Here is a 25,326-nt window from a genome sequence, read left to right as displayed (position 1 = left end):
TTGTGTGTGAGTTATTGTACTGGAGATTGAACTCAGGACCTCATACATGCTCATATATTCCCAAGTAGAATCAAATGAACAGGTGCCTAGTTCAGTGCTTAGCACACAGTGGATTATTCTATAATTATAGACTAAGCCAACACTTGGTTCATTTAGAATTATTATAGCCAAAAATAAATAAATAAGCGCATTATAAATCTCTACCTGAACCAATAAGGAATCCTGTGTGAGTATCCTTCAGTAAATCAACTGTCCACACATGCCTCATAGTATCTTATCACCTCTATAAATATTGCTTTCTTGCTGAGTACATAGTCCTTCATCATCTTTTTTATCTAGTTATTCTTGACTTGATTTAAAAAGAAAAAGATCAGACTAAGAAAGGAAGAATCAGTATTAAATTTAATAGCTTTTTATTTATGTATTATATTAATCAGGAATAGGTTAAGTCCCTTGACTATGTTTACATGGCTGAAAAACCTGTTACTTTGATGTTGCATTGGGCTCTATTTTTAGTCCATTATTTCACTCATTCATTAAGCACCTATTGTATGCCAAATAGTATACAGCTAGCCCAGTATAACTGAAAAGTACTATACTCAGTGTCCTAGGTTACTTTCTTGCATGTGAGTAGTTCATTATAAGTTATTTTGGGAATGGTTGCTGTGAGCCAGGTTCTTCAAGTTGACTGCATGAGTTAGAAGTGGAAGTGTGGTTGTTAGCAGTAAATTTTGATTTTTCCTTTTTGGCTTTGCCATGATGTGACATATTCTTTTGTTTGTTTTTTCCCCAGTATCAGGGATTGAACCCAGGGGCACTTAACCACTGAGCCACATTCGCAGTCCTTTTTCGTGTTTTATTTAGAGACAGGGTCTCACTGAGTTGCTTAGGGCCTAACTAAGTTACTTAGGCTGGCTTTGAACTTGGAATCCTTCTGCCTCAGCCTCCTGAGCTGCATGCTCAGGTATGCGCCACTGTGCCCAACTTGACTTTTATTCTTGGCTAGCCAAATTCAATTACAGTTTGCCAGGTTTTCCAGTAACCCTTCTTAGAGATCTGTGATTGCCTCATCTCCTTTAACAGTGAGTATAAGAGAATAAGCAAGAAAGAAAAGAAAGATTTCAGCTAAGCTCAGTGGCACATGCCTATAATCTCAGATTTCAGAGGCTGAGGCAAGAGAATCACAGGTTTGAGACCAGCTTCAGGATTTTAGTGAAACTCTTATCAAAACATAAGTAGGGCTAGGGATGTAACTCAGAGGTAAAGTGTCCTGGGTTCAAGTCCCATTACCAGAAATAAAATAAAGGACAAAAAATGCCCATCCTCAAGCTTACCCTTTTTATTTATTTATTTGGTACCAGAGATTGAGCCCAGAGGCATTTAACTATTGAGTCACATCCCCAGCTCTTTTTTATATTTTATTTAGAGACAGGTTCTTACTGAGTTGCTTAGGGCCTTGCTAAAATCGCTGAGGCTGGCTTGAAATAACAATTCTCTGCCTCAGCCACCTGTACTTTACCCTGTAATTTAAGAAGAAAGTAAAAATAAAAAACTGATGGTAATCCAGGTTGAAGAAAAGATAAAGTTTTAAAAGAGAATGGATGAATTTAAGCTGGGCATGGTAGTGCATGCCTGTAATCTCAGCTACTTGGGAGGATGAGGCAGGAGGATTAAGAGTTCTAGCCCAATTTGGGCAACATAGCAAGAGCCTGTCTCAAAGAGGATGAAATGAAAACAACGTTTAGCAAACAGTTTTTGAATGATTTGAAAAACTTGGGTAATATTGCCAGAAGTATGTTACTTATTATTATATTACTTAATACTATATATTTAGAAATACAGATAATATTCAGAAGTAGGGTGGAAATGGAAGTAAATCTTGAGCCTTAAGACTTGGGCGGGGGCTGGGATTGTAGTTTGGTAGTAGAGCGCTTGTCTAGCATGTGTGAGGCACTTGGGTTGGATACTTGGCACCACATAAAAATAAGTAAATAAAATAAAGACTTGTAGGGGAAGCTAGGTACAGTGGTACAAGCTTGTAATCCCAGGGGCTTAGGAGGCTGAAGCAGGAGGATCACAAATTCAAAGCCAGTATTGGCAACTTAGCGAAACCCTGTGTCAAAATAAAAAATATAAAGGGATGAGGATGTAGCTTAGTGGTTCAATACCCAGTACCCCCCAATATATGGGGGGCTGTTTTATATATATGAATGACTTGTAGGGGAAATTAAAGGAGAAACACTAGATAGGAAGACAGCAAAAAGGAAAAGTACTGAAACTATTACTAAGAAGATAAGAAATTTAAAATTCATAAAACATTTCCGTTGAAAAGCTATAGTAATGATTACAAGAAAGAAAATAGATCTACAAATAATACTGCCCAAAGTATTAAAGGACAGTAAGAATAAATTAATGAAGTTTATAAATATTAATACCTAGATAACAATGTTTCACTAGCTTATTAACCATCTTAGCACATGTTTTTGAAATACCTTCTTCATATAAGTCCTTGATGCACAAAAAAGATTGCTGTAGAGAATGTTAGCTGCACCTCATGCCCCATTCTCCTTATCCTTCTCAGGGAAGGAGTTTACTCAGAATGGGTATTTTCTCTTTTAATCCATATCTTGTCTGGCCTTTCAAATAAGGTGCAAGTAAAATTTTCTGAGATAGATAGTCTGACATTACCAGAAGATAGAAGAGATTTGGCTTTGGGCCTGTGGTAGCCTGCTTTTTCCCCCCTTTCCTCTGTTTAATGCTTTGAAATAAGGTCTGGAGATCAATTGAATCTTTGTAGTGTCTGTGAGCTATCAGCTTCACTTTTCCTTTGCTCATAGATTTACAAATACTGGTAATCAAATACTGGTTTTAGTGACTTTTGGTTAAAAGGAATTTTGTATGTTAATACTTGAAGTACAAGTTTCTGTCAAAACCAAGAGATAAAGCAAGTTATTTCCTCAGTGTACAAATAAGCTTCCAGCCTAGCCTGGCATTTTATTTTGTAAAAATAAGTTCCACAAATTATAAAACCCATCAAAAAATAAAATACCATTTGAAGTAGTTTATTTATTATAAGAGAAGATTTGCCAAGAGAGTTAACCTCTGGTAACTGTTATCTTGAATGTGTGTATAAATGGGATTACAGGGAGATTGGAGCTTTTTGACAAAGAGTCTTAGAGCTGGCATCAGAATTTGGCAATCTTTGCCTGCTTTTTCTGTTTCTAGAGATGGGAAAGAGCTAATGGATTATGGTTTTCACAGGATGAAAGGTCCTTTATAATAAATCTTTTTTGAATTTTGTTTTGTAGGGGGGTACGTTAAAAGCAGTAAAATCTTCCAAAGGAAAGAAGAAGAGAGAGAGCATAGAGGGGAAAGATGGCCGGAGGAGGAAAAGTGCTTCGGACTCTGGGTGTGACTCTGCATCAAAGAAATTAAAAGGAGACAGGGGTGAAGTAGACAGTAATGGGAGCGATGGAGGTGAGGCAAGCCGAGGGCCCTGGAAAGGAGGTAATGCCAGTGGAGAGCCAGGGCTGGATCAGAGAGCCAAGCAGCCACCATCTACATTTGTTCCCCAAATTAACCGCAACATTCGCTTTGCCACTTACACCAAAGAAAACGGCAGGACTCTGGTGGTACAGGATGAGCCCGTAGGTGGGGACACACCTGTACCTTTCACTCCATATTCTACAGCCACAGGTCAGACACCTTTGGCCTCAGAGGTGGGTGGAGCCGAAAACAAAGAGTCAGGAAAAACACTGGAACAAGTTGGCCAGGGCATGGTGGCTTCAGCAGTTGTGGTCACTACCGCCAGCTCCACCCCAACCACGGTGAGGATCTCAGACACTGGCCTTGCAGCAGGGACTGGGCCGGAAAAACAGAAAGGCAGCCGGTCACAGGCCTCAGGAGAGGTGAGTTGCTCTAGGGGCAGATTTGCTAGATTTGTGTTTACTCTCTCACCCTTCCTTATTGTTAACACCTTCACAGACATCTCAAATGCCCTAAGGAAGGAATATTTCTGAGATGTGCTTAAATTATATTCTGTGGCTAGGCCTTTACTGCTCTCCTTGAGCAAATGTGTACATTTTAATAACTTTATCAGTTTTTAAAAGCCACTTGAACATCTGGACTCAGCTGCACATACCTGTAATCCCATCAGTTTAGGAATCGGAGGCAGGAGGATTACAAGTTTAAAGCCAGCCTCAACAACTTAGTGAGGTCTTCTCTCAAAATAAAAATTGACTGGGAATGTGGCTCAGTGGTTAAGTGCCCCTGGGTTCAATCCCCAGTACAAAAAAAAAAGTCACCTGAACAATTAGGCTAATCAAAAACTGGTTATACAACCCAATTTAATGAGATTTAAAATAGATCTGATGGGGAATCTTTTTAATTCAATTATCTATTTAGTTCACCAAGTAGTTGAACCTCCACCAAATCTGAGAGGCAAGATTAATGAATTATAGTGTTGGTAATAGTGAACACTATAATTAAGGCTGTGAGTCCAAGCTACCATTACCCTATTTTCAGTTCATCATTTTCTGTGATATTTTCCCTTGAGTCTAGGTTACTTTCCATCATTTAGTATGGCCATAAAAGTTTTTCCCTCACTAATTTCATTCTTTTAATAAGCCTTACTTGATGGATTTAATCATAACAGTTATTGCTTTGGTCTTTATCTGATAGGAATTTTTTTTTTTTTGCTAAAATGGAACTTTTGTTAAATGTAAGTTAATGTCAAGTTGACACTGCAATCCAAATTTAAGACAGTATCAAAATCTATTCTTTTGGTACTAGGGGCTGTGGCTCAATGGTAGAGCGCTTGCCTGGCACGTGTGAGGCACTGGGTTTGATCCTCAGCACCTCATAAAAATAAAAACTAAAAGCCAGGCATGGTGTTGCATGCCTGTAATCCCAGCGGTTTGGGAGGCAGAGGCAGGAGAATCACAAGTTCATAGCCAGCCTCAGCAATTCAGCAGGGCACTAAGCAACTCAATGAGACCCCATCTCTAATAAAAAACAAAATAGGGCTGGGGATTTGGCTCAGTGGTCTAGTGCCCCTGAGTTCAATCCCTGATACCATAAATAAATAAATAAATATGGGGGTTTTTTTGTCTGTCTACAACTAAAAAAATATATATTTAAAAATTGAATTTCTTACTAATTTTGGTCACCAAACTGATTCACATAGGCCAACTCAAGCTAGAGTATGAAGTGAAAAGATGAAATGCATAATGATTTTTTTAAAGTACATAAGCCAGCCATGGAGGCACGTGCATATAGGCCCAGCTACTCATGAGGCTGAGGTAGGAGGATCATTTTAGCCGAGGAATTTGAGGCCAGCCTGGACAACAATGAGACCCCATCCAAAAAAAAAAAGCAAAATAATATATAGGAAACTACTGTGTGCTAAGTACTGTGCATTATAAATATTTTAAATCACTACTTAAAGGAACCCACACACCAAAATAGGATAATTTCAGGTATAACAACACAGATAAAGCATGACATAGGACTGGGTGATATGGTTTAATAGAAAAAAATCTTGCCTAGCATGCATGAGGCCTTGTGTTTGATCACCAGCCCCACAAAGAACAAAACAAAGCAAACAAAAAACCCATGGTATATAAATTTCATCTGACTAATTCCTAATTCTAGCAAATACAATGTGTTAACCCCTAATATATAGGAATAGAGAGCGAGATGAAATGCCTAGGTAAAAGAGGACTGTAAATGCCAATTTCACACTGTTTATGATTTTTTCCTCAGTTAGTTGACCTATAGTCCCAAAAGAACCAGGTGAGGATCATAGATGAGTTTCCAATGTGTAAAAAAAAAAAAAAAATCTTCATAATTTCTGCACCATTTAAAATCAACTCTGTGTTAAGGCAGTATGAATGTAAATGAGAATTACAAAGTAAACCAAATTTGTGACCTACAAGAAAAGATCCAGTGAATGTCACTGTTCTTGGAGTAGCAAAGCTGATAGATGAAATGTGGAGTCAATATTTTTTTCAAATAGGTTGTAGAAACTTCTGTGAATATCATTTTGCTCATGTTTTAGCCTCTTTCTGCAGTATGATTTAAAATTACAGACATGAATGTTTCTGTTACAATTCTTAATCTGAAATAGAGAAATAGTTACCAAGACTTTCTTGCCCTAAAAGCTGGAGTTGAAATCAGTTTGTCATCACTTTCTTATAAGGAAAGGATTTGGAATTTGATCATTTAAAAGAAAATGAAAGACCATCCAAATTATTTTTCATTCATGTGTGTATTTATTTTTAAAGGATAATGTTAGTAGTAAAACATGAGCTACTCGTGCAGGTTTCTTGCAGTCATACAGATGTCCAGGCTCTGAGCCAGTCCTGCTAGTGAAACAACAGCAAAATCTCAGGGATGTGTCAGTCTTATTTTGGGTGGTAGGGGCAGGGGGGCATCTTAAATCAATGCTTTTGTAGTTAGTAAGAAAAAAAAATGAACTTTAATTTTTTAACTCTAAAATCTGTCAACAGATGTCAACTGCAAGCAAGCCATAGGAAGTGTCCCTGGTTCTTCTCCTTCTATGTCACCTTTAAGGATATTTAGCATTGTATCATTTTAAAATGTATGATTCTTTGGCATTTAATACATTCACCATGTTATAAAACCACTACCACTATGAGATCCAGAAATTTTTCTCCTTTAAAATAAAACCCCATATTCATTCAGCAGTGATGGAATAATTTTTTATTTCCAATGTTTACAAATGAATGTTTAGGTATCATTCTCTACTACTTGAAAGTTGGTTGGTGTTTTTGTTTTGTTTTGTTTTAGTTAATCTACATTTCAAGTCAAGTGCTAGGATCTGAGTTTTATTAAATTAACGAGTACTACATAAGGGCTCATAGCTACCTAAGAGTGTCTCTGTGTGTGCATATGGGTACATAATGTATATGAAAGTGCCCCTACCCTTATTTATACATATAATCATTCACATGCAGAAGTTAACATGGGAAGCATTATATAACATTTTATTTTCCAATTTGTTAGGCTAAGTGTTTTTATTTGGTGAATATTTCAGTAATGTACATTTTTCCTTTGGGGACTTTTGTTAGATCATAATTATAACAGAAGATCTCAATGGATAGCTTTCTTTATTTTAGCATCTTTAGGAGTAATATTAATTGCAAATTTTAGGTAGATTTGAACCAATAAATGGCCAGTTTCCAAAAGGATCCTTTTGTGGAGTTTCAGATTAATAAAGATACTTTTTCTTTAATAAGTGGGCTTATCATAGAAGTGAAGTTACTTTCTATAAGATGAAGATATTTGCAATAGCTTAAATAAATCAAAACTTTAACTGTAGTTTCTAAGGTCATTCAGATAGATTGATATTACAGAGGTCACTAGGTAAATTTCAAAGTAAAAGCTGTCATCAGGAATCTTCCCACAGTTCCCTAACAGAGTCTCTGTTTTCAAATACTGTAAATACTAAAAAGCCTACACACCTTTCTAGAACTGACCCATTGGGTAACAACTAAAGGAGAGGCAAGTTAAATGACATCTCTGGCTCATCTTGCTAGAGTTAAAATGCCCTCTGTGGTTTATGGCAAGTTTTTTCCCTTCCATTGCTGGTGAAATCCAGAAGAGCAAATAAGTAGAATTGTAGGAGAGAAAAGTTGATTGATCAATTGATCAATAATAAATATTGATTCAATGATAGGACAAGAAAGAGCTCATTAGGTTGTCATCTGAAGCCAGTGTCACTAATTCAGGCTATCTTCCTTTCAGAATTCAAGAAATTCTATTCTGGCCTCTTCTGGATTTGGAACATCTCTCCCAAGTTTATCACAACCATTGACTTTTGGAAGTGGAAGGAGCCAGTCCAATGGGGTTTTAGCTACAGAGAACAAACCTTTGGGCTTCTCTTTTGGCTGTAGCTCTGCTCCAGAGTCTCAGAAAGATTCTGATCTCTCCAAAAACTTGTTTTTTCAATGCATGTCCCAAACGTTACCCACCAGTAACTACTTCACTACGGTTTCAGAGAGTTTGGCTGATGATTCCTCTAGTCGGGACTCATTCAAACAAAGCCTTGAGAGTCTGAGCTCAGGCCTGTGCAAAGGCAGATCCACTCTTGGAGCAGACACTAAGCCAGGCTCTAAGGCTGGCAGCGCTGTGGACCGGAAAGTGCCTGCAGAGTCCATGCCCACCCTTACTCCAGCCTTCCCCAGGAGCCTCCTAAATACCCGCACCCCAGAGAGTCATGAAAATCTATTTTTACAGCCCCCTAAACTGTCCCGAGAAGAGCCTTCTAACCCTTTCCTGGCATTTGTGGAGAAAGTTGAACACAGTCCTTTCAGCAGCTTTGCATCTCAGGCATCAGGTAGCTCTTCCTCTGCTACCACTGTCACCTCCAAGGCAGCAACCGGCTGGCCCGAGCCTCACTCGTCTGCAGATTCAGCATCTTTAGCAAAGAAGAAAACCCTCTTCATTACAACTGATTCCTCCAAGCTGGTGTCTGGTGTTCTAGGCTCAACTCTTACCACTGGGGGTCCAAGCCTCTCTGCCATGGGGAATGGCCGCTCCAGCTCACCCACCAGTAGCCTCACCCAACCCATTGAGATGCCTACTCTCTCCTCAAGCCCCACAGAGGAGAGGCCAACTGTGGGACCTGGGCAACAGGACAATCCCCTCCTCAAAACCTTTAGTAACGTCTTTGGCAGGCACTCGGGCTGCTTTCTGTCCTCCCCAGTAGATTTTTCGCAGGAGAACAAAGCTCCTTTTGAAGCTGTGAAAAGGTTCTCACTGGATGAGCGAAGCTTGGCTTGCAGACAGGACTCAGACTCTAGCACCAACAGTGACCTGTCAGATTTGAGCGACTCAGAGGAACAGCTGCAGGCCAAGACAGGCCTGAAGGGGATTCCAGAACACCTGATGGGGAAGCTGGGCCCCAATGGGGAGCGTAGTGCGGAGCTGTTGTTGGGCAAGGGCAAAGGGAAACAGGCCCCTAAAGGCCGACCTCGGACTGCACCCTTGAAAGGTGATCCTGCTAGGGACTATACGTGGGCTTTGCTCTGGCACTTGCCTCAAAATGCTTGTGCTTTTGTGCGGCAGATGCCTTCATATTGATGGAAAGTTCTAGAATCTTATAGAATTATAGAGGCAAAGAACCTGGCAGAGGCACCTTATCAAACTTGGTTGAATCTATACCAGCAATGTAAAAGGGTTATCTGCTCATAAAAGAGGACTATTCATCTTCATTAGCTTGTTGTTTTTAATTAGAAACTATATGTCCTTGTGTTGATTTCATTCCTTTCTATTTCATCATCTTTAATTTGCTTCCAGGGAGTTACTAAGAATTAGTTTTCATTCCCATATTAGTTTTCATCCCTTTGTAGACTTGATGAAACAAAAAGATTCACTCCCTTGGTTTGTTCCTCTCTGAAATGTAAGGATTTTTAACGCCTCTACCAAAAATCTATGAATTTATGATGTGAGGTTATGGTCTAGAAGTGTATAAGAGAAAGTCTGGTGGTAAAAGTAGCTGCTTTCATTAGGAATTGATATCCTGTGAGAGCCCAAAAAGCCTAGATTAACAGTAGGCATATACTGAGTGACTAAGGGCAGGTGATGACTACCTTCTGCTGCATGAGGCACATACAGTTCTCCTTAGCTCCCAACCAAAGCCTCTTTGTTCCTTGCTCTTCCTTTTTGGGTTCATGGTAGATTATGTGCCCAAGCAGTGCAAAGAGGAATAGCCCTTTGACCAATGTTTGTTCACATGAGGAGTTTGTTAGTGGACCCTACTTATGCTTCTTATGACAGCCTTTTCTCCTCCCTTCCTTGCCACAGTTGGCCAGTCAGTGCTGAAAGATGTGAGCAAAGTGAAGAAGCTCAAGCAGTCTGGAGAGCCCTTTCTACAGGATGGGTCATGCATCAATGTGGCACCTCACCTGCACAAATGTCGTGAGTGCCGCCTGGAGCGGTATCGAAAGTTTAAAGAACAGGAACAAGATGATTCTACTGTAGCCTGCCGCTTCTTTCACTTCCGGAGGTACCTAAATTCCTCTCCTTGCTGTCATTCCCAGTTTTCACTAGTGCCATATAATTCCCACTCTTTCTCTAAATCTATAAATTTGTCTTTCTCAGTTTTCCATAACCCCTCTGCTCACAGGGTGTATGCTGAGGCTTTGTTGTAGTAATTACTTAGTTGTTGGAAAATTATCCGTGGGTTGGTCCTTGCAGGATTGAAGTGGAGCAGTTTTAGCTGCTGCCATGTGCTATTCCTACTAAGCTGTTCCTAAGTTGGGTTCCATTTGAAACCAGTGGTATAAGCAGAAGAACTTCATTTTATTTTGGGAATCTGCCTGACCACTTCTTCTTCTTCAGTGCTAGGGTGACTTGAGTCACTTAAGAGAAGTAAGATTAGGAGATGATGTGAAGCACATTTCTTTTTATTTTCTCTCTCTCTCTTTTTTTTTTTTTTTTTTGAGATGAGTTTTTACTATGTTGCCCAGGCTATCCCTGAACCTGTAGGCTCAAACAATCCTCCTGCCTCCGCCTCCTGAGTGCTAGGACTATAGGTGCATGTTACCCACTTGGCTCAATGGAGTATTTTTAAAATAGAGATAACTAATGAAAACAGCAATATCTAATCACTTTTCCTCTTCCTCTATGAGAAACTTAGGATCTGTCAAGGCTGATTTTGTTTTGTTTTTGTTTATTTGGCAATACTGGGGATTTAACCTGGGGGGTGTGGAGCTACATCCCCAGTCTCTTTTTGTTTTTTGTTTTGAGACAGGGTCTTGCTAAGTTGTTGAGGCTGGCCTAAACCCATGATCCTCTAACCTCAGCCTCCCGCGTCATTGGGATTACAGGCATGCACCACCATGCCCAGCTAAGAATCTTTCATTTTTAAAATTAAAAAATCCAAATGGCTGCTGGGCACAGTGGTACACGCCTATAATCCCAATGGCTCGGGAGGCTAAGACAGGAGGATCGCGAGTTCAAAGCCAGCTTCAGCAAAAGTGAGGCACTAAGGCTCAGTGAGACCCTGTCTCTAAATAAAAAAAAGAAAAGCTGCTGATCAGGGCTTGAGGTGTAGCTCAGTGGTAAAACATTTGCCTAGATGAGAAAAATGTGGGAGGACCTGGGGTTTGATCCCCAGCACCACCAAAAAATAAAATAAAATAAATAAAGGCTTATTGGTGTGGATGACCTTATTTGGCAAATATTTATTGAGCATTTAATATGTGCCAGTCATTATTCTGAACATTAAGGATTCAGTAATGAACAAAACATTACATTCTGGTCTCAGAAAGTTTAGGGAGGAATTAAAGAAGCAGACAGACAATAACAGGAAAAATAAATTAAGTAAATATTATGTCAATTAGTAACTTGATAAAAATAAAGACGGGAAAGAGGATTGAAATTTCGGTAAGCTAGAGAGGCTACTATTTTAAACCAGGTGATCTGAGAAAGAGCAGGTTAAGGAATGACCTATTAGAGGTGAAAGAATAAAGCCACACAGTTGTTATTCAGGAGACAAGTATTCCAGACAAGTGCTGCCATTCTGAGACTGGAATATTCTTGATACATCCATAGAACTAGTATAGCTAAAATAGAGTAAGCAAGGGGAGTAATAGAGTTGAGATCAAAGAATTAATGATGAGTCTAGACTTAATAGGGCTACTCTAAGGACCTTGATTTTTACTGTAAATAAGATGTTATTCGAAAAAACAAAAAAGAAGTCATTAGAGGTTTTGAGCTGATGAGTAACACTGATTAATGTCACTTTAAGTTGGGCATGGTGGTGCACATTATAATAATAGCTACTTGGGAGGCTGAGGCAGGAGGATCACAAGTTCAACTTGGACAACTTGCTGAGACCCTGTCTCAAAACAGATAATAAAGGACTAGGGTTGTAGCTCAGTGGTAATACGCTCCTGGTTTCAATTCCCAATTACCACCCACTGCTTTGACTACCTTTGTGGGAATAGACTATATATGAGGGCAAGGGGAGAAGCACAGAGAAGTTGAGAGACTATTGAAGGCAGAGTACTCAGAATTACCTGATGGGCTAAATTTGAAATTTGAAAGAATTTCCAGCTGGAGAGATTGAAATAACAGCTGGATCTACACCTTTAGAGTTAAGGGAAGAGATTCAACCTGGAAATACAAATTTAGATATCACCAGGGATTTAAAGCCCATAGTCTAATTTGAGACCTCAGGAGTCAGCATGTAGATAAAGACTAGAAGCAGGGCTAGGGTTGTAGCTTAGTGGTAGAGATCTCGCCTAGCATGCACAAGGCACTGGGTTTGATCCTCAGCACCACATAAATGTAAAATAAAGATATTGTGTCCATCCAAAAATTAAAAATAAAAAAAGAGTCTTAGGACCAGAAGCATTCTGAGAACTGAGCTCTGGCATTCTCCAGAAATGGGAAGTATTAAAAGGAATTAGTAAAGGGGACTGAGAAAAGACAGCCACTGAGGACAGAAAAACAGGAAGGTTGGGTGCGGTGGTACATGCCTATAATCCTAGCGTCTCAAGAGGCTGAGGCAGAAGGATTTCAAGTTTGAAACCAACCTCAACAACTTAGGCCCTAGGCAACTCAGGGAGACCTGTCTCAAAATTTTTAAAAAGGGCTGGGTATGTGGCTCAGTGGTTAAGTTCCCCTGGGTTCAATCCCTGGTACAAAAGAGGGAGAGAAAGAGTAAGACAACTGAAGAAAGCACTTCCAGAAAGGAATAAGGAACTATGTCAAATGCTGGCAGGTTGTGTAAGGAAAGGACTGAAAGTGACCTTTTGATAGCAAGATGAAATGACCTTGTCAAAAGTAGTTTTGGTAGTTTGGTAGGCAGAATGTCTTATTGTACTGGATTAGGGAAAACATAAAGGAAAGGAAATGGTAGCAGACTTGAAGGAAACTTGGGTCTAACAAGCCAAAAAAAAATGGAGGAGGATGTGAGGTTGAGAGTATTTTTGTAATGGTTATTGTAGCACGTTTAAATGCTGATTTTGTAGAGCATTAATAAATGATGATTGGAACCAGGCTTGGTGGTGCATGCTTGCAAGCCCAGTGGCTCGGGAGGCTGAGACAGGAGGATTGTAGGTTCAAAACCATCCTGTACAACAGCGTAAGACCCTGTATCTAAATAAAATACAAAATAGGGCTGTGGATGTGGTTCAGTGTTCAAGTGCCCCAGGAAAAAAAAAAAAAAAAAGATTGGTAGAGAAAAAGCTAGATGATATAGAAAAGAGGGAAATTAGTGGAGGAGTGCCTTTGGGTTGGGGAAAAGGGACGGGTGTAGGTGAAGATATTAACTTTCAAATGGACCTCATTCAGAGCAGGAGATCAAATGAAGAACATGGGCCCATTTGCAGGAGAGTATCCACACTTTGGAATGTGTGGGATGGGAGCTTGTGTACAATCTCTTCTGGCTTGTACCAGTAGAACAGGAAGTGAGGTTCTCACAGGGAATGTAATTTCAGAAGTATGAAAAGAAGGAGAGTATGAAAATAGGCATCTAGGAGAGGGAATCCTCCTGAGGTAGGTATACAGGAATTTTATTTATTTATTTTTTTAATTTTATTTTTTGTGGTACTGTAGATCAAACCCAGGGCCTAACACATGGTAGATAAGTACCCTACCACTAAGCTACATCCCCAGCCCTATACATGAGTTTAAAATGTGATGATGATATTTTATTTTTTTCTAGTCACATTCAGTGGCATGGGTGCAGTTGTAGAACAGGTAGACGGAAAAACTGATAAAACTGGTGACAGCTTTTTAAAGAATCAATACCTGCTAAGTGTTAAGCCTTCGTATTAGCTGAGAACATGTGCAGTTAGCCCTCCATATCTACTGGTTTCACATCCACAGATTTAACTAACTGTAGATTGAAAACATATTTAAGATTACAACTGTGTGTGTATTAAACATGTAAACACTCTTTTCTTTATTAATTATTTCTTAATATAGTATAAAAATTATTTACATAGTGTTTACATTATATTAAGTATTGTAAGTGATCTAGAGATGACTTAAAGTATATGGGAGGACATACATAGATTTTATGCAAGTACTATACCATTTAAACAACCACAGGTTTTGGTAGCTGGGGCAGGGCAGGGATGTGGCCTGAAAGCAAACCTCCTTGGATCCCAAGGACAATGGTATTTGACTGTCTTCTTTTTTCAGGTTGATCTTCACTCGAAAAGGGGTGCTTCGTGTGGAGGGGTTTCTAAGCCCTCAGCAAAGTGACCCTGATGCCATGAACTTGTGGATTCCTTCTTCCTCCCTAGCAGAAGGGATAGACCTAGAGACCTCAAAATACATTCTGGCCAATGTTGGGGACCAGTTCTGTCAGCTTGTAATGTCTGAGAAGGAGGCCATGATGATGGTGGAGCCACATCGTAAGACATTCTCTTGCTTGTTTCCAGATACTTTTCATTGTAAACTGTTTTCTTTCACTTAAAGGAGGGTTAAAGTGGAAGATGGCATTTTTCTGTGAATGAATTAAGACCAATAAGTTTTCTTTTTGTAGTAACTATAGCTGAGGCCTTAACTATATCCAGCAGACTTTATTTTTTCAAGTCTTTGACAATTAACCAAAAAAAACTTACCAAAATAATTTTATCATTTTATAATCCTACCAGCAATGTATAGAGGTTCCTTCCCTGCCTGTCATTTTTTGTTACACAGGTGCCATAAGACACATTTGAATCCCCAATTTTATTTTTATTTTTTTTTATTTCAAGACAGCACCTTGCTACATTGCTTAGGGCCTTGCTAAGTTGCTGAGGCTGGCCTCAAACTTGTAATCCTCTTCCCTCAGCCTCCCATATTACTGGGATTACAGGCATGTACTGCCATGCCCAGCTGGTTTATCCTGAATATTTTTAGTTTGCTTTAAACATATTTGTATTAATAAGTAATACTCTGGTTTGTGAATAAATGAGGTGGACCACCTACCATATTTATACCTAGAACCCACATAATTATTAAGACATTTATAGTAGTTCCATATCTATAAGTTACTATACACTATCCCCAGACCAGGAAAGACTATACATGAAATCATGTCCTAAATTTCAAGAGACAAATCTTACTTAAAGCTTTCCCCAGGTTAAAATTTTATAGTGTCTTAAGTGACAACATGTAGCATTAACACCAGGCTATCATAACCTGGTATTACCACAAACCTTTGAAATGTTAGACATTCCTCATATATTTTTTTCTCCTCTTAAAATTATAGAAGCACAAACTTCATCCGAGCACAGTGGCACGTGCCTGTAATCCCAGCAGCTTGGGTAGCTGAGGGGCAAGGAGGATCACAAGTTCAAGCCAGCCTCAGCAACGGCAAGGTGCTAAGAAAATCAGTGAGACCCTGTCTCTAAATAAAATACAAAAAATTAGGGCTGAGGGTGTGGCTCAGTAGTCAAGTACCCCTGAGTTCCATCCCCAGTACTCCCTTCAAAAAAGAAAGAAACACAAACTTCATGAATATTTGAGTTTTATTACTAGACAGAATGGTTTGAATGGGGATCAGCGAATCAGGGTCTTTTGCTAGTGATTAGGATTATCAGTGCCAACATTATTACTTTTTCTCTTTCCACCAGAGAAAGTTGCATGGAAGCGAGCTGTACGTGGTGTGCGGGAGATGTGTGATGTATGTGAAACAACTCTTTTCAACATCCATTGGGTTTGTCGCAAATGTGGATTTGGGGTCTGCCTTGACTGCTACCGGCTCAGGAAAAGCCGTCCACGGAGTGGTAAGCAAATATTGTCTGATAAAATTCTAAAGGGAACCTTTATGTATCAGTTGAGTTGTGAAACTTGGAAATTGAAGGAGTAATCAGCTTGTACTGCTTAGTTCCATTTGTCTTTGTTGTAAGACCTTAAAATTTCCAATGCTCAGTTTATCTGGGAAGGCTAAAAAAAAAGCCAGGAAGGATCATTCCTCATCTTTCCTTGTTCTGTTTGGTTTTAAAAATATCTTTATTGAAGTATAATTCACACCATAAAATTTACCCTTTTAAAATGTATAATTAAATGATTTAAATCATAAGATTGTGCAACCATCACCATTAATTCCATTTAATATCTTTTAGGAGTCCATTCACCATTCCTACCTCCCCCGGCCTTGGCTACCACTAATTTAATTTCTATCTGTAGGTTTGCCTATTCTGGTCATATCATGTAAATGGAATCATAAAATATTTGATCTTTTGTGACTGGCCTATTAGCATAATGCTTTAAAGTTTCATCCATTTATAGTTCTTCAGTCTTTTTTTTTTTTTTTTTTCAGTACTCAGGACTGAACTCAGAGCCCATGAGTGCTAGTCAAGAGTTGTACTACTGAGCTACATCTCCAGCCCTTAATTTTTTTTTTTTGTAAATTTTTTTTATAGTAGTGGACACAATACTTTAATTTTATTTTTATGTGGTGCTGAGGATCGAACCCAGTGCCTCACATGTGCGAGGTGAGCGATATACCAACTGAGTTATAACCCCAGCCCCTTAATTCTTTTTTTGTATTGCCAAGCAGTATTCCATTGTATCAATATAGTACTATATTTTTTCTATCAACTGATGTACATGTGGGTTGTTTTCACTTTTGGCTGCTATGCATAGTGCCACTGTAAACATTTGTATATAAGTTTTTGTGTGGACATATGAGTTGTCTTGGTTACACACCTAAAAGTGGAATGACTGGGTCATAGGATAACTATACATTTAACCTTTTGAGTACCTGGACATGGTGGCACACACCTATAAGCCCAGCTACTTGGGAGCAGAAGTTGGTAGATCTCATTTTGAGGCCAGCCTAAGCAACATAACAAAACCACCTCTCAAAAAATAATAATTGGCCAAGTGTATTGGCACATGTCTGTAATATTAGTAACTCAGGAGTCAGAGACAGGAGAATTGCAAGTTCAAAGCCAGCCTCAGCAACTTAGGCCCTAAGCAACTCAGTGAGACCCTGTCTCTAAATAAAATGAATAAAATAAAAATTGCTGGGATGTTGTTCAGTGATTAAGCACCCTAGCTTCAATCTCTGGTACCAAATTGAAAAAAAGAAAAGAAAACAGGATAACATAGATAAATCAGTTTCAAATATTGAGCATTAGGCAGTGTGGGACTATGATACCTGAGAGAAGGGGAGAATCGGTGGTTCCTGCAATTGTCCTAGCTTAGTACCTAGGGCCATTTTCCAGGCTGTAACCCTGGAAAGGGAACTAAAACAGAATCTGGCAACCTCACTACATTGAGACAGAGGTCAGAGTCTGAGAAGAATAAGCGTAGGACTGAAGAGAAGGGAGCTGCAGAGAGAACATGAGGAATCTACAGAGGTCCCTTCAATTTTTTGTCATATACTGATCTGCACATGCATGAGATGAAACTCCTCAAGGCCTAAGAATGAACTTCTAGTAAACAGCTGAGTAATTTGTAGACCTTACAATTTGCATTCCCATCAACCAGAGTTAAGGAGATACTTGGTAGAGTCCAAAAGAATAACACCTTAATACTGGACTTAATATAGCGCCAGAATGAAAACTTCTCTGGACCTGCCATAGCAAAGTGTAAAACAAGCCTCAGAAGAATCAAACTGACATGCAAGTTACTTAACTACACTAGATTAAAGCCCAACATCTCTTTTTAAGAGATTACAATAAAATCAGTGCCCAGAAACATAAAAGTCACAAATTCTTTATTTAGTTTTAATTATCAGATTTGTAAAACCTGGGCATAGTGATACGTGATTGTAATCCCAGCTATGGCAGGAGGATCACAAGTTTGGGACTAGTTGGACAACTTAGCTAGACCCTGTCTCAAATTAAAAAAAAAAAAAAAATTAAAAGGATTTGGGTTGTAGCTCAATGGTACTGGTGGGGAAAATTCATATAATTCAAAAGAAGTCAAGAAAAATGAAACTAAAATAAACTGTAACAAATAGAAAACAGCTTTATAGGAAACCTACTTTAAATGTGAAGACACAGTTTAAAAGTAAAAAAGATGGAAAATTATATCCATGGCTAACATGACTTTAAAGAAGTTAACTGTGAGTATCAGACAAGGTACACTTTAAAGCAAATAAATATTAGTAAGTATAATGTAGGTCATTTCATAATAATAAAGGAAGAGCAAATAAATATTAGTAGGTATAATGTAGAAATCAGTTCATTGACAAGAAAATAACAGGGCTGGGGTTGTAGCTCGGTGAAATTAGACATTTGTCAAAAAACAAATCACAAGAGAAATTAGAAAATGTTTGAAATGAATGAAAATAAGAACATCCACATTGTGGTATGTAGCTAATGCGGGGAATTTTATCACTAAACGCCTATATTAGAAATGTCTCATTTGCCTAAAGAAACTAGAAAAAATGAAAATATGCAGTTTACCAGTATTAAGAATGAGATGATGAGGGCTAGGGTTGTGGCTCAGTGGTAGAGTGCTCGCATGCACAAGGCACCCGGTTCGATCCTCAGTACCACATAAATGTAAAATAAAGATATTGTATCCACCTAAAGCTTAAGAATAAATATTTTTTAAAAAAATGAGATGACCTCACCACTAATCAATCAGACATTAGAAAGGATAATGAATAAAATTATGAACTTTATGTCAATAGACTTGATAAGAAATATAACAAATTCCATGAAAGATACAAACCATCTGAATTCTCTTAAGAAGAAATAGATTACCTGAATAACCTTATTTTAAGCAGTTGAGGCTACTCACCTGTATTTTAAGAAATTAAGGCTATTGGGGCTGGGGTTGTGGCTCAGTGGCAGAGAGCTTACCTAGCATGTGTGAGGCACTGGGTTCAATTGTCAGCACAGCGTATCAATAAATAAAAAATAAAAATAATAAAAGTCCATTGACAACTAAAAAAATATTTTAAAAAAAGGAAATTAAGGCTGAAAGTTCAAGGTCAAGCTGGGCAACTTAGTGAGGCCCTGTGAAACTTAGTGAGACCCTATCTTTTTTTTTTTTTTAATATTTATTTCTTTTAGTTGTACACAATGCCTTTATTTTTATTCATTTATTTTTATGTGGTGCTGAGGATCGAACCCAGGGCCTCACACATGCCAGGCAAGCGCTCTACTGCTGAGCCACAACCCCAGCCCCAAGACCCTATCTTAAAATAAAAAATAAAAAGGGGTGGTGAATGTAGCTCAGTAATAAAGCACCCCTGGGCTCAATCCCAAGAGAGAGAAAAGAGGAAATACATTACCTGAATAAACTTATTTTAAGAAGTTGAAGCTACTTAGGAGGCTGAAACAGAAGGATTGCCAAGTTCGAGGCCAGCCTGAGCAACCTAGCAAGACCCTGTCTCAAAAATAAAATGGGTCCCTAGGTTCAGTCCCAAGTAGTGAGTAAGGGAGGACAAATGAATTTGTAGTTTAAAAAAACTTCCAATGAAGCCAGGCGTGGTGGCACATGCCTATAATGCCAGCGTTGAGGGAGGCTGCGACAGGAGGATCACAAGTTCAGAGCCAGCTCCAGTAACAGCGAGGTGCTAAACTAAACTCAATGAGACACCCTGTCTCTAAATAAAATACAAAATAAGGCTGGGGATATGGCTCCGGGGTTGAGTGCCCCTGAGTTCAATCCCTGGTATCCACCCCCACCAAAAAAAAAAAAAAAAAAACTTCCAATGAAGAAAACTTATGGCCCAGATGGTTTTACTGGTAAGTTATAACAAACATTTCAGAAGGAAAATACTATCAGTTGTACTCACACTCTTTCAGAAAATAGGAGAAAACACTAACTCATTTTATGATGTTAGCATTACAACACACTGATACCACAACCAGATGAAGATATAACAAGCAAGGAAACTTAGAGCCCCCAATATCTCTCATGAGTATAGATTTAACAGTTAAAAATCAATCAATGCAATTTATTATCAGTAAACACTAAACATAATTATTTCAAGAAATGCAGGAAAAAAAACATTTCTCAAGATTCTCAACAAACAGCAGTGGTCATGGCCAAGTGGTTAAAGTGATGGACTAGATTCTCAACAAATTAGGTCATGTATTCTCAAATGGTGAGAATTGGTTCTTTCAGGAGAAGGGGAATCTAAGAAGTTACAGGTTGACTAACCCTAATTCAATACCCTTGAGACAAAAATGTTTCCAATTTTAGATATTTTTAAAAAACATTTTGTAGTGTTTACCATAGACCTTACAGATTGAACATTCCTAATCTGAAAATCTTGAATCTGAGAGCTGGGAATATGTGGTAGATCCTCACGTAGTATGCATAAAGTCCTGGATTTGATTCCCAGCATTGAAAAAAAAAAAGAAAGAAAAAAAACCTCTGAAAGTCCAAGAAATTTTGAGCACACAAAGTTTCAGATAGGGTTGCTTAACATGTATGACAATGGTTCATGCCTGTCCAGAGGACCACAGTACATAAGCAGACATATTGTATATGTGGTATTAAAATCGTAGGATGGCAAGCACAGTTAAAAAAAAAAAAAAAGCTTAAAAATGTTCTTTGAAAGGATGATAAAGTTAGAAAAACACTCCAGTGTCAGTAGGAGTATCATACATAATTGGAAAGACTGGAAAGCAAGGATGTCCACTTTCAGAACTCCTAGTCGTCATCATTGTGCTGGAATGATTAGTATAAAGAAATAAAAGACATAAGATTGGAAAAAAGTAAAATGATTAATCTCACATGGAATGATTATGCAGAAAATCCTAAGAAATGTATAGAAAAGTCAACCTACAGAAATCTGTTTATCTTATTTCTATGTGATGGCAGTCAACATTTAGAAATTGAAATTTAAAATCAATATCACTTAGAATAGCATCAAAACATGAAGTGAGCTGAGCACTGTGGTGCACACCTGTAATCCCAGCGACTCAGGAAGCTGAAACTGGAGGATCCCAAGTTCAAAGCCAGATTCTGCAACTTAGCAAGACCCTGTCTCTAAATAAAATATAAAAAGGTCTGGGGATGTGGCTCAGTGGTTAAGCACCTCTGGGTTCAATCCCTGGTACAAAAAAAAAAAAAAACAAACATGAAATGGGGCTGGGGTTGAGGCTGAGTGGTACAATGCTTGCCTGAGGCCAATCTCCAGCACCACAAAAAAAAAAAAAAAAACACCTTAGGGATAAATGTAGCATATCCATAGAAGACATAGAATACCTAAGTAAATGGAGATATGTACTATATTCATGTACAGATTGAATACAAAGATGTCAGTTCTTCTAAAATAATGTATAATTGAAAACAATTCAAAATCAAAAACCCAGTGGGTGTTTTTGTAGAAATTGATAAACTGATTCTAAAATTTATGTGATGGAGAATGATATTGGCTAAATTATATTGAGTGCATGTACAAATTATACACAATGAATCTCACCATTGTGTATAATTATAATGTACTAATAAAAATATGGGAAAGAAATGACACATAAATAAATAAGTAAAGTTTAAGTGAAAAGCCATAGGGCATGGAATGGTGGTCCACACCTTTAATCCCAGTGACTCGAGGCTGAAGCAGGAGAATCACAACTTCAAAGCCAGCCTGGGTAACTTGTGGGACCCTGCCTCAAAAAATAAAAAGGGTTGGGGATGTAGCTCAGTGGTAAAATGCCCGTGGGTTCAATCCCCAGTACTGCCTAAAATTGTATGTGAAATGCAAAACCTAGAATAACCCAAACAAAAAAAGAAAAAACAGAGTTGAAGGATTGTCCTGTGCTTCATTCCAAGACTTGCCATAATGCTGTAAGTAATCATTATAAAAAATACTGTAAGTGGACTATAGTCCTAAATTTAAAGATTAAGGTGAAGAAAGTATTTGTGTTCTTGAGTTAGACAAATATTTCTCAGGACATGAAAAGCAAAAAAAAAAAAAATTAATATCAAATTTTAAAACTTGTTCTTCAGGGGCTGGGGCAGTAGCTCAGTGGTAGAGTGCTCACCTGGCATGCATGAGGCACTGGGTTCGATCCTCAGCCCTACATAAAAATAAACAAAATAAAGGCATTCTGTCCATCTACAGCTAAATATATATATATAAAAGTTGACTTTAAAAAAAAAAAAACTTGATCTTCAGAAGACACTGTTAAGGAAATTAAATGAGACCAAAGACTGGGAAAAAATATTTATCAATCATATTTACTAAAGAATTTTGTCTGTAATACCTAAAGACCTCTCACAGCACAATAACAAGACAACCAAGTTTTAAAATGAGCAAAAGATCCAAAAAGGAAGATCAAGGGGGCTGGTGGTATTAGTGGTGGAGTGCTTGCCTAGCATGCACAAGACCCTGGGTTCAATCCCTAGCGCCACACACAAAAAAAATCAACCCCACAGTAGTAGCTCACACCTGCAAATTCCAGCTACTTAGAAAGCTGAGGCAGAGTATGATGAGTTCGAGGTCAACCTAGGCAATCATATGATCTAGCTTCACTCTCTTAGGTTGTTAACAAAAGAAATGAAAACATGCCTATACAAAGACTTGTACATGCATGTCTATAACCACTTATCTCATTATAGCTTGGAAGCAATTCAAAAGTCTACTAAATGATAAATAGATAAGGAAATTGTTATATATCTATACCTTAGAATACCACCCAAAGAGAATGAAGAGCTAAGGATATAGCTCAGTGGTAGAGTGCTTGCTCAGCATATTCAAGGCCCTGGGTTCAACTTCAAAAAAAAAAAAAAAGAATTACTGGTACAAACAATACAGAAATACAGATGAATCTCAAAAGTGTATGCTGAGTAAAACCCAACACAAGTGACTACATCCTGTATGCTTCCATTCATATGAAATTCTAATAATATAAAACTTTAGTATTAAAAAGTGGATCAATGAGGGGCTGAGGTTGTGGCTCAGTGGCAGAGCACTTGCCTTGCACATGTGAGGCACTGGGTTCAATCCTCAGCACCACATAAAAATAAATAAGCAAAATAAAGATATTGTGTCCACCTATAACTAAAAAAAAAAAACTGGATCAGTGGCCAGGTGCAGTGGCACACTCCTATAATCCCATTGGCTTGGGAGGCTGAGGCAGGAGGATTAGGAGTTCAAAGCCAGCCCCAAAAACTTAGCAAGACCTTAAACAACTTAGTGAGACCCTGTCTCTAAATAAAATACAAAATAGGGCTGAGGATGTGGCTCAGTGGCTTGAGTTCCCCTGAGTTCAATTCCCCATACCCGCGCCCCCCCCCCAAAAATAAAAAGGTAGGAAGGAAAATGGATCAGTAGAAGCTAAAATTCAACAAAAGAGTATTAGCTCAAGATATAGGATAAAAGTGTTCTGTATCATGATTGTGACAGAGTTTATACAACTGAATGAATGTTTGTTGAAACTCATTGAGGCACACATTTTAAATTGTTGGTTTATTTTATATAAATTATATCAGAGTAAATCAGGTGTTTTTAAAGTTAGCTGTTACCTTCTTTCACCATGAGAAAATTTACCTTTAAGTTTTTGAAGCTTTGTCTCACTAAGAGGGATCCATCTTGTGAGCCTAATAAAATAAATGAAATCATTCATTTCTGTTTCAGAGACAGAGGAGATGGGTGATGAAGAGGTTTTCTCCTGGTTAAAGTGTGCAAAGGGACAGTCACATGAACCAGAGAATCTCATGCCCACACAGATCATCCCTGGCACAGGTAAGGAAATTTCTTTTTATCTTTTTTTTTTTTTTTTTTCCCTAACATGCATAAGGCCCTGGGTTCGAATACAAGCAATGGGAAAAAAAAAAAAAAGAGGTACATTGTTGGGTTTTGTTTTTGGTACTAGGCATTGAACCCTGGGGCACTTAACCACTGAGCCACATCCCCAGCCCTTTTTATATTTTTTATAAAGACAGTGTCTTGCTGGTTTGCTGAATCTGGCCTCAAACTTGGAATCCTCCTGCCTCTGCCTAGTGTTTTTTGCTTTTTTGGTGTTTGGGGGTTTTCTTTCTTTGTTTTTTGTGCTACTGAAGATTGAACCTAGGGGCACTTTACCACTGAGCTACATCCTACACCCCCCAGTCCTTTTTTATTTTTCATTTTGAGACAGAGTCTCCCTGAGTTGTCCAAGCAGGCCTTAAATTTGGATCCTCTTGGCTTAGCTTCCCTAGTAACTAGGATTACAGCTTATGCCACCATTCCTGTCTGGGAAAAAAAAAGTGTTTTTAATTGAAATATTTACATTCCATAAAATTTGGTGAAATGGTTTATCTTAGTTTGAGGGTTTTGGTTGTTTTTTTATTTTATTTGTTTTTTAAGCCTAAACTGAGCCTACTGGCACATACCATTAATCCCAACAACTCTGTAGGCTGAGGCAGGAGAATTGCAAATTCAAGGCCAGACTTAGCAACTTAGAGAGACCCTATCTCAAAATTTAAAAAAAAGGGGGGGGACTGGGCATATAGCTCAGTTGGTAGAGTGCTTGCATCTCATGCACAAGGCCCTGGGTTCAATCCCTAGCACCACAAAAAAAAAAAGCTTCACCAGATTTCTCAGAATTTGAATCTTTAGATATATATATAGTGCATGCAGCAACTGCATATTCTGTACTGTCTTTCTGGTCATAAGACATAGCTCACTGGGTTTCTAGCTATCATTTCACATTCCTATGGTTGGCTGGACTAGAATGAAAAAGCCAGTCCCTAGGGTTCCAGAAAGACCTCTGGTTTTAGGCTTATAATAATCCAGCTGAAGGTAATCAAACCCCTTGAACCCTTGAGGAAGGTGGCTAGCTTAATAGTAAGAACAAATGATGATATTTATGTCACAAATCCAGTTTACTGCAGTGATTCCTCCAGAAGTTCTGTATCCCCAGCTTTCACATTTCCATTAACATACATGTATTGGAGTTCTGACTTTGCCAAACCACTGCCCATCTACTCCTTTACTTAAGGAAGCTTTAGGGGGTATCTCCATTGTTTTCAATTAAGGGCTTCCTGGGTACAGTGGTAGGATGTCTGTTCCCTACTGGTTTTAGCATGGTTATACATGTGCTTATGTAAAATTTACATTGATCTATTTTTTCTTCACCTTTTTTTATTTATTTTTTAGGGGAGCCGGAGATTGAATTCAGGGGTACTCAACCACTAAGCCACATCTCCAGCCCTATTTTGTATTTTATTTAGAAACAAGGTCTCACTGAGTTGCTTAGTGCCTCAGCCTCTTGAGCCACTAAGATTACAGGCATGCACCACCACGTCAGGCTCTTCACCTTTTTTTAAAAGTATAATTTGCGGGCTAGGGACGTAGCTCAGTTGGTATAGAGTGCTTGCCTTGCATGCACAAGGCCCTGGGTTTAATCCCCAGCACCACACAAAAATAATAATAATAATAATAATTTACAATAA

At 38.4% G+C, this 25,326-nt stretch overlaps 1 protein-coding gene across 3 annotated transcripts in view; it reads left to right on the top strand.

The window, feature by feature from the left end:
• Kdm3b (lysine demethylase 3B) overlaps positions 1-25,326 on the top strand; it is a 76,955-nt gene that overhangs the window by 29,151 nt on the left and 22,478 nt on the right. For 2 of the 3 annotated variants that reach the window (XM_027927846.2, XM_071612328.1), the window contains exons 7-12: positions 3,309-3,908; positions 7,768-9,016; positions 9,829-10,030; positions 14,182-14,396; positions 15,603-15,755; positions 23,528-23,635. In XM_027927846.2, coding sequence (XP_027783647.2) covers positions 3,309-3,908; positions 7,768-9,016; positions 9,829-10,030; positions 14,182-14,396; positions 15,603-15,755; positions 23,528-23,635 — 2,527 coding nt within the window. The remainder of the gene's footprint in view (positions 1-3,308; positions 3,909-7,767; positions 9,017-9,828; positions 10,031-14,181; positions 14,397-15,602; positions 15,756-23,527; positions 23,636-25,326) is intronic. The other variant, XM_071612329.1, reaches the window with a different exon arrangement.

The sequence above is a fragment of the Marmota flaviventris genome, chromosome 5 (genome assembly GCF_047511675.1).
Source record: "Marmota flaviventris isolate mMarFla1 chromosome 5, mMarFla1.hap1, whole genome shotgun sequence".
In the NCBI taxonomy this organism is placed as follows: Eukaryota; Metazoa; Chordata; class Mammalia; order Rodentia; family Sciuridae; genus Marmota; species Marmota flaviventris.
The sequence above is the reverse complement of the archived record's forward strand: the minus strand, read 5'-3'. Positions and strand labels throughout refer to the sequence as shown.